Raw genomic sequence first — 8748 nt, forward strand, 5'->3', positions numbered from 1 at the left:
TATGAATTATGGACAAAGCAAGACATTTGGGGGCATGGTTATATTGGGAATTTAGATTTATTTTTTAACCTTTTTCTGACGTTTTATAGACCAAACAACTAATCCATTAATCAACAATGAAAGGAATCGTATATTCTATATAGGAGCTCCATATCAGTTTTGTTTCTGAGTGCCAGTTTGAAGCTGATATTTTGGGCCTCTTGCTTCTTATCTGCAGACTTCAAGCCGGCCGCGCTGTGCTTCAGTCCCGTGGAGAGGGGACCATGTGACGGGGCGGAGAAGAGGTTTGCATACAACCCCAAGACCAAGAGATGCCTGATGTTTCAGTACAGCGGCTGCGGTGGAAACAACAACAAATTCACACACAGGAAAGACTGTTTTCACAAGTGCATTCGAGGCAGAAAGGGTATGATTATTCTATTCATCATTTTCAAAATGCATGTTTAAAAAAAACTAATATTAATTTGAAATTCTAACTTTTTTGGCCACCAGCCACTGTGGCAGGTGGGTGTTTAAATCCACTGGCCACACGGCCTTTTTACCAGACTCTTTGTTTTGGCCTCTCCTGTTGAAGTACAGGAGCATCGTTCTTTAACTTGTTAAGATTACATTTTAGTTCTGGCAAGTTATTGACAAAAATCATTATAATAAATTACCCCTCAAATTATTTCCACCATAACAGACGTATACTTATTCGACTACTTTCAGACAGCTTTAGTTACTAGTTACTCCACTACATTCATCTGACAGCTCTAGTTACTTTAGTTCCTCCACTACATTTGTCTGACAGCTTTAGTTACTAGTTACTTTAGTACTTTAAACATTAAGATTTTTGCAGAAAAACACATGCAATTTCTAAGATAGTATTTGTATTGTAAAGGAAAGTATCCAACAACATAACAGCCTTCAAGTCCATCTGAAAGGATTAGACCATTAAACTCTTGGTAGTAAGTTACTATCACTTAGTAAAATTACTTTTAATAATTTAAGTACATTTTCCTGATGATACTTATACATATTCTTAGGTGACATTTTCAATGCAAGAATTTTACTAACTAAGTACTTTACTTAAGCAAAAGCAGTGGACACTTCTTCCAGCGCTGGGTGCTGGTTTCAGCCGGCCTGTACATGTGCGGCCAAATTTTTGAGCTCAAATCCAAGGAGAGGGCGGACTTCGGTTGAAATGTAAAAGAACAACAGCAGCAGTAAACGAGTGTTTCTCGTAGGTCCTGATATTAGGAAGCACACGTAACGGCCGTCACGTTTTAACTGTAGGTTCCTCATTGTGAGATAGAAATCCTCAATGGAAAATCATGCCATTAACATTATGTCATTCGCTTGCTGTTGCAGCTCATGGGACGAGTACGATCCGAATAAGGAGGAAAAACATCGACAACATTGTTAATCGCTCAGCGTGAACGCCTTGCTCTGCTTTACATCCTGCACTACTGTGGAGCCATCTGTATTTATGTTCATATGTTATGTTTAGCTATACTCATATCTGTTGTTTTGCAGTGTACCGTGTACCTTATATTTGTTGTGACTGAATGCAATCATCATTATTCACATTATTTCAATATCTCATTGACAAAAAATGGGTACTACATCCGCTCTCCACACTCTGCCTATTTTATAAATGCTTCTGTAAAAACAAAATATCATGTATTTTTTTTAATTTTTACAGATTCATGGCTCTGTTGTCATCACACTGATATAAGCATTTCCCTGTAACATTTATAGCAAACACCAAAGTTGCAGCCATATTTGCCTTGTAGATATACTGTGTCCAAAGTAGGGTTGGGGGTCGCCAATCATGGTCTTCTGATTGGGCTACATTTTTAATTATCAACTAGGTTAGGGAGATTTCAGTTACAATACCAAGTTAGCTGGGATATAAAACACATTCTGAGAGGACGTCTGCTGCAAACTGTACTGTTTTTATAATGCACCAGGTTAAGAATTGAGCTCCAACATGTTTGTGGTGGGTCATACATCCATGGTGAAAAAGGTGTGCATTAAAAGATGGATTTCCAGAGCGACCTCTTGCTGACGTAGGGAGAGCCTGCGCCCCATGTAGGCTGAGTCCTTTGCAGCGGCCCGGGTTTGGGTCCGACCTCTGGCCCTTTGCTGCGTGTCGTCCCCCATCTTTCTCCCACCTTTTGTGGGTATCAGTCACTATCAAATGGGGGACAAACCCCCAAAAATAATCTTAAAATATGTAAATAACAATGGATTTCAGGATTTTATTAACCCGTATCAGATCCCTCAAGCAAAAATGTTATTTTCAATTAGAGAACCAATGATTTTATCCCAGCTCTAGTCTCCACTGTAGCTTTTCTACAAGGGTTTTGGTATAGCTCCACTATTGTTGGTCATTGAAGAAGTACATTAACAGATTAAACTGGGGGGGCAATCCTTTTTCAAGAATCAATCACAGCAATGTTTTGAATGTTATCGAGCAAACACATTCATCAAGAGTCCTCACAGCTATAAATCAATGTCAACAAGGCAATAGACGCACTATTTCTTTGGCCGGATTGAACATGAACTTGTTTAATCAATATTATGTAGTTCTGTAAATCATAGTTGCACTCCTGCAGGTGTTGTTGGTAATGAAAACAGAAGGGGGCAGTGTTGTGTAAAAGACGTTTTGGTGGCTGCGCTGTGTTCCCTTTACTGTCTCTTGTTATCATGGTTTTAATGATTTAGACTGGAAGATTTTATGTAATTAACTCCAACAAACGTCTTCTCTTTTTTTTATGTTTTAATGTTGTATTCCCCATCAGTCTTTTTGTATGTAGGCCGAGCAAGCACACCATGTTTCACAGTAAAAAAAAAAAAAAAAACAGATCTCTTACTTCTCACAGGCCTTAGAAAGCTTTTTTTAATGTCACGCAATAAATGTTTTTTAATGAAAACTTTTGTATGGCTTCAACAACTGAACAATTCAAATTCGGAGGGAAACTATGTAATGTAATGGGTTTTTGTTTAATAATGTGTTTTAAAAATAAAGATTCTGCAATACTTTTGTATCTTTTTTCTTTTTTTTAATACATTAAAAGTAATTTTAAGTCGGTCTCTCTCCAGGGCCGGAGTTACCAGTGAGGACATATCCTGTGTCTCTGTCTGTGTACAATTAACACTTGGTCTACGTTTTAAAGGCTGATTTCAGAAGATTATTTAGTCCTGAGTGTGACATTTAAATGGGGAGAGGAGCAGCAACAGTTATGTTATTGCAGATTATCTCCCTTTAGAAATTACACGCCCAGGGACCTCATCGTCATTAAAAGAGAAAAAGACTAATTTGGTTACTGTGTCTCTAGTGACACAGGTCAGCAGGGCGACATTAATTAGTGTAAGAGACAGAGCCAGATACTCTTACGGCGTATCTACTGGCCTCGCCTAGCCTTTTTGGTTTTTCCATTACAAAAAAAGTCCCTGGGACCTGCTACCAGGTTCTTTTTTTAGTACCACCTCAGTTGAGGTTCCAAGCGAGCTGAGGCGATACCAAAAGGTGACGTGAAAACCTGCAGACTACTGATTGGTCGGAGACAATCGTCACTAATCACTGCGTCATCGGCAAACAAGAGTGCGGAGTGTGTATCGGAAAAAACGCGCCATTTTTATAAAACAATCTACCAGGCTTCGACAGATTATCTACTCTCTGCATCATTCTCACTTTTCAACTATTTATTTACGATGGAAAGCTGCAACACAACGCCATGGTCAACCAAGGAGGTGAAGGCGTTTTTTTTTCTGGTTGCGGATGAGCGGATCCAGCGAGAGCTCGATGGGGCGACACGGAGTGAGAAGGTCTACAAACAGGTCTCTGAACTGATGTCCTCACATGGCTACAACCACACTTTCCAGCAGTGCAGAGAGAAGCTGAAAAAGCTCAAAAGCTACAATCGTGCCATGAAGGATCACAACGGCCGGAGTGGTTCAAACAGAAAAAATTGGAAGTGATTTGACCAAATGGACGCAATTTACAGACAAAGACAGTCGAGCAATGGAAGGAGTGCAGACTTGACTCGGCCACGACTTTGTTGGAGTCCATGATGGAGGATGATACGTTTTTTTAACTTAACGTCTGTAGGCACACTGCTTGAAAATTTTGTTGAAGTTAGCGAGCCATTGTTGAGATCACTAGCCGTTTTCCTAATGGTCCCCAATTTTCACAAAGTGCATTTTAGAGCTATGAAGACGCCTTGAGACAACAGCGTGTGAAGAAATGCAACCCTTTCATTCATTTAAACAGGGCCACTCTGTTGAAGCAGCAGGGCTTTGTTACATGAAAAGCAGTGGTACAACTTTTGCTAGCAGGTAATGTGACATCATCCAGAAATGTGTCACGGTTGTAACTAGGGTCGGGAAAGGAGGGATTTATAGTCAGAGAGAAACCAGGACTGGGCATAGGCATGGGAAGATGATGGAAAAGTATTTGATTGTTAAGGTGTCTTATTAGCCTTCATACTCCTGGTCATCTGAGTGTGATTGCTGCATTCAAACACCCCAAACGAACCCCACCAAGGGGGAAAACACACCCTGGTGTGATTCAACCAAACTAAATAAGGCAGGTGTTAAAGCTTGTGCCGTTCAACATTGATTATTTAGTGAAGAACTACTTTATCTGCACACTTAAACTGCCACAGTTACTCATAAAACGCTCTGCTGACTTGCCCGAAGATGGAGCTGTTGACTTGCATTTTGCAGAATAGAAATGAGGCAAAGCAGTTGGGATGACAAAGTGATGTAGTCAAGTCAACCTTTGTCGAGCCCAAGACCCGGACTAGTCAGGACCGAGTCCAAATTGAGAGACAGAAAAATAGAATCCTCTTCAAGACCACCTAGATACTTGTTCCTAATTTATGTGAGGCCAGACACACTGTATCTTTTAGTGTGAGACAATCATTTTGCATTACTTTTTGTAATGATCTAAAAGAAAAGTCAAAGTAACAACACAATTAGGCTCTGGACATGTGTCACAGGTGTCCCTAAAAATACACATGTTCCCATTCTTGAACTTATCACTTGTCCTGAAGAACAAACAGTACAAAGTGTTCAGCAGCATGCGTGTCTGTGGCCCAAATTAAAATAAATGAACGCTCCTCATATAACGCAGCCAGGCGTATACCAGGCGACCAACGTCAATGCTCGGTCTAGAGGGACTTTGTAATAAACAAGTACCTGTTTTCTGAACGAGCATGCTTCAATGGTTTTGTTTTGAAGGAGAAATTTAATTCAGAAAAAAATGTGAAAGTGCTGGACTCATTCGAGACCAACTAGTACGTTTGGCGAGACCAACGGTAAAGTTCGAGACAGGTCAAGAGAAAATGAAGAAAATGTCTTGAGTCCAGACTAACCCTTACATGTTTACCCACATCCCAAGATTTACTACTCAAAGTGTGTGCTCTCACACTTTAGTTAGAAGAGAGATTTCTGTTCACTTCTACATGACAGTAGGGATGAAGACCTTTATATTTGGATTTTATTTCCCACCTTTCTGCAACAAGAGGTCACCGTCTACCCTTTCTGTGCAGTGAACACACGTATGCCTCACTGCACACTAAATCCACTCATTTGTTTAATTAAAGGCCTGGCTTCTCCGTCAGTTCTGGGACAGGATGCCTGCTGAGTGTGTCATCTGGACACAAACCACTCTGCTGTGTATTTACCTCAAGTTCGAACAAGCAGGAAGAGAGCAGCAGCTCCTTATTCGTTAAATGACACATTGCATCAGGTTTTCTGGCATGAGAGAAATACACAAGTGGATACAATGAACCACGAGAGGAGGGTTCGTGAAAGAGGAGACAGATCATTAAAGGATTAAACCAGACAGTGAGTACGGGGATACATAGGGACCTACAGACGGTTTGAGCCAATGAGTTCTCTTGATAGTCACGTCCTGTCCCTGTGTCAAGTTATTGTTTTGAGTTAGATTCACATTTCTCTCCTTTAACAAACAGTTCATGGTTAAGCAGTCTGTGCAGAACAGCATGGGTATGTAGACTATCTTCATTCAGGTTACAGGAGAAGGTCAGAATAGGTTCAAACTACACAAACACAAATCACTCAGCATGTCTGAGCAGAGGTTCAACTGGGACGGAGCGCACCAGAGGGCAGTCCGGCCGCCGCAGGTCCACAACACCCTCCATCCATCACTCCAGCCTCCCGAGGTCCACAACACCCTCCATCCATCCAGCCTCCCGAGGTCCACAACACCCTCCATCCATCCAGCCTCCCGAGGTCCACAACACCATCCATCCATCCAGCCTCCTGAGGTCCACAACACCATTTTTGTAAAAATGTCACTATATCCTGACAGTAAAATAGGAGACAGATAATTTTAGAGAAAAAACAAACAAATTCCTCTAGCTCCTCCCTGTGGAGTGCACCATGACCCGTATGATGAGGACGCGGTGCACCATGACCCGTATGATGAGGAGGTGGGCTTGGCTCGTTATCAACTCAAACATCACACAGTGAGTGTCTTAAAATGAGGACGCATCCAGATCAACTTGTGACCACACTGCATGCTAATGACTCACAAGTTGCTCTTGCTATGAAAGTCTATTTTTGTTTGATTCCCACAAGGTGTACATCTTGAATGTTTGTCAACGGTAAGCACATTCAAATCACCCTGAAACTCAAATTTCCATCTCTGACTAAATAAACAAACATAATTCCACGGGATTCAAACTCGTACCTGTTGTGGTTTGGGATTTTGTTTGGAATCATTTTTCCCTTTTGGCGCTCCTGGTGTTTGAGTCTCAGTGTTCTCACCGGTCTCATGTTGTTGGTCCTGTTTCATGTTTACTTGGAAGTCTGTTTTTTGTCTCGTCTCACCTCTAAAGGTTACTTCCTGTGTCTTCCCGCTCTTGTGATTACCTGATGTTTTCCACCTGGTAACCTGCCCTCTAGTCACCTGCCTCTCGTTACCTCCTCAGACCTCGTCAGATCCTTTTGTCCTGCTAGTTCGTCCGGTCCTTGTCATTTTGTCGCCCTTGTAAGTTTCCCCCTGTCTTTGTGTCGCATTCCCTTGTACCTGTTTTTTTTATGTTTGGATCTTCTGCTCCTTGTGTTTTTCTGGATTGTGTGTGAATAAAGTTATTTGTTGAAGCTCCCTCCTGCCTGCTCCGGCTCTGCTTTCGGGTCCTCCTTCCTTAAATCATAACAGCACCATTGTGGAAAAATGTGTCTCAGCTGTCTCAGACATCATCTTTAAAACAGGAGGCAGTCAGATCAACTTGTGACCACTGTGGCCTCAAGACAATACAATATCAATTATATAGACTGTTAGTAGCTTCAATCTTGAGGTTAAAGGCTACTTGAAATGTGAAAATATCCCAAACCATTTAATTATAAGATATTAAATTGTTACAAGATTATGGATAATTAGTTATAGAAAACATAAAACACAACGCCAGAAGTATATGCTGACCCAAACAGTTCACCTCTTTGTGATTACTGGCCATCCCATGTGTTTCCACAGAACTGACAATAATGTCAATTGCACATGCCCATCAAGCCATGTTTGCAGTCAATTAACTTGCCAGCACCATCAGCATACAATGCTTTGCACAAGGTACAACAGTGTTGGAAGTAGGGAGAAAACTTTCTTTTCAGGAATGATGGACTCTAAAGCTCACAATTTATTCCCTTTGGGTTTGACTAAACAGCAGAGATACTCCATTAAGAGAAGAGCTTCGAATTTTGTAATTAAGGGTCACATTTTCTCCATCACAATTGTTTTGTTGTATTTTGAATAAATGTAGCTGTTTTTTGACCAGATGGAGTTCTTCACCATGTGTCGGAGACGGTAAGACAAACAGGAGCATCTTGCGAAAGTCGTGGTGTCAGCCTCCGATGCAGAGAACATATTCTCAGCAGCAGCCTGGGGTCTCATGGCGGGGTTGAAAAGACAACACGCAATCATCAGCAGGTATTACTGGACTGGAAAGGAGGCTGAAATCTGAAAACTGGTAAGTCAAAAGGGTCCCCCCCCCCAAAATGACCTCAGTTTATTTCCATGACGACCAACTGGAGCAATAATTTGATTCCAATATGTGGCTTCAGGTTGGTCAGTGTCCTGATTGCCAGGGAAAGTGTGCCAGTTTAAAAGAAAAAAACAGTACAACCCAATAGAGGTGAGGTTATTTCTGCAATGAATATCCCATGTGGCTAAATGTGCTGACAGGCTCCCTGTACAGGTGTTTTCTTTTCTCTTCTCTTATCTTTTAGGTAACTGAGCCCGTTGAACTGGTGGGGGTGGACCTTATGAAGCGGACTGTGACTGAGGGGGGGTAATCAACACATGTGTGTAATGGTTGATTATTTAACAAAGTAGGCAGAGGCCTATCCTCTGAAGAATAAATCGGCAGAGGAGGTGACTAGTTGTATTCTGGAATTTGTATACAAATTCGGTGTACCTCAGAGACCGCTTACAGACCAGGGGACACAGTTCAAAAACCAGGTGAACCCTCATGACTTACGCTTATTTCTTGCTTAGCCACACTGTAAATAGAGACCTTTTTCTGCTTAATTAAATTCATGGTGAATGCCAGGGTCTGTAAATCCCTTGGCATTCAATGGAGATTCTGTTCCCCATACCACCCTCAAGCTTCATGGCACCATCCAGCGGTCTGTGCATTGTTAAAATGGCCAATTGACATGACATGAGTACTATGAATTAAATTAGTAACAGAATGCCTGATGTTCAATGCAAACATTTTCAGGTCTCTCTACAAA

The 8748-nt window shown here is 41.4% G+C and overlaps 1 protein-coding gene and 1 long non-coding RNA gene across 3 annotated transcripts in view; one reads left to right on the forward strand and one right to left on the reverse strand.

The window, feature by feature from the left end:
• Positions 1-1579, forward strand: part of tfpia (tissue factor pathway inhibitor a) — a 47112-nt gene extending 45533 nt beyond the window's left edge. The window contains exons 6-7 of one of the 2 annotated variants that reach the window (XM_034885515.1): positions 218-415; positions 1354-1579. In XM_034885515.1, coding sequence (XP_034741406.1) covers positions 218-415; positions 1354-1418 — 263 coding nt within the window. In that variant the 3' untranslated portion in view covers positions 1419-1579. Of the gene's footprint in view, positions 1-217; positions 416-1350 lie in introns of both variants that reach the window. The other variant, XM_034885517.1, reaches the window with a different exon arrangement.
• Positions 1-2025, reverse strand: part of LOC117952912 — a 23978-nt gene extending 21953 nt beyond the window's left edge. The window contains exon 1 of the long non-coding RNA XR_004658539.1: positions 1934-2025. This is a non-coding gene — a long non-coding RNA (uncharacterized LOC117952912). The remainder of the gene's footprint in view (positions 1-1933) is intronic.
• Positions 2026-8748: the final 6723 nt, after the last annotated feature.

Source organism: Etheostoma cragini, chromosome 11 (assembly GCF_013103735.1).
Source record: "Etheostoma cragini isolate CJK2018 chromosome 11, CSU_Ecrag_1.0, whole genome shotgun sequence".
In the NCBI taxonomy this organism is placed as follows: domain Eukaryota; kingdom Metazoa; phylum Chordata; class Actinopteri; order Perciformes; family Percidae; genus Etheostoma; species Etheostoma cragini.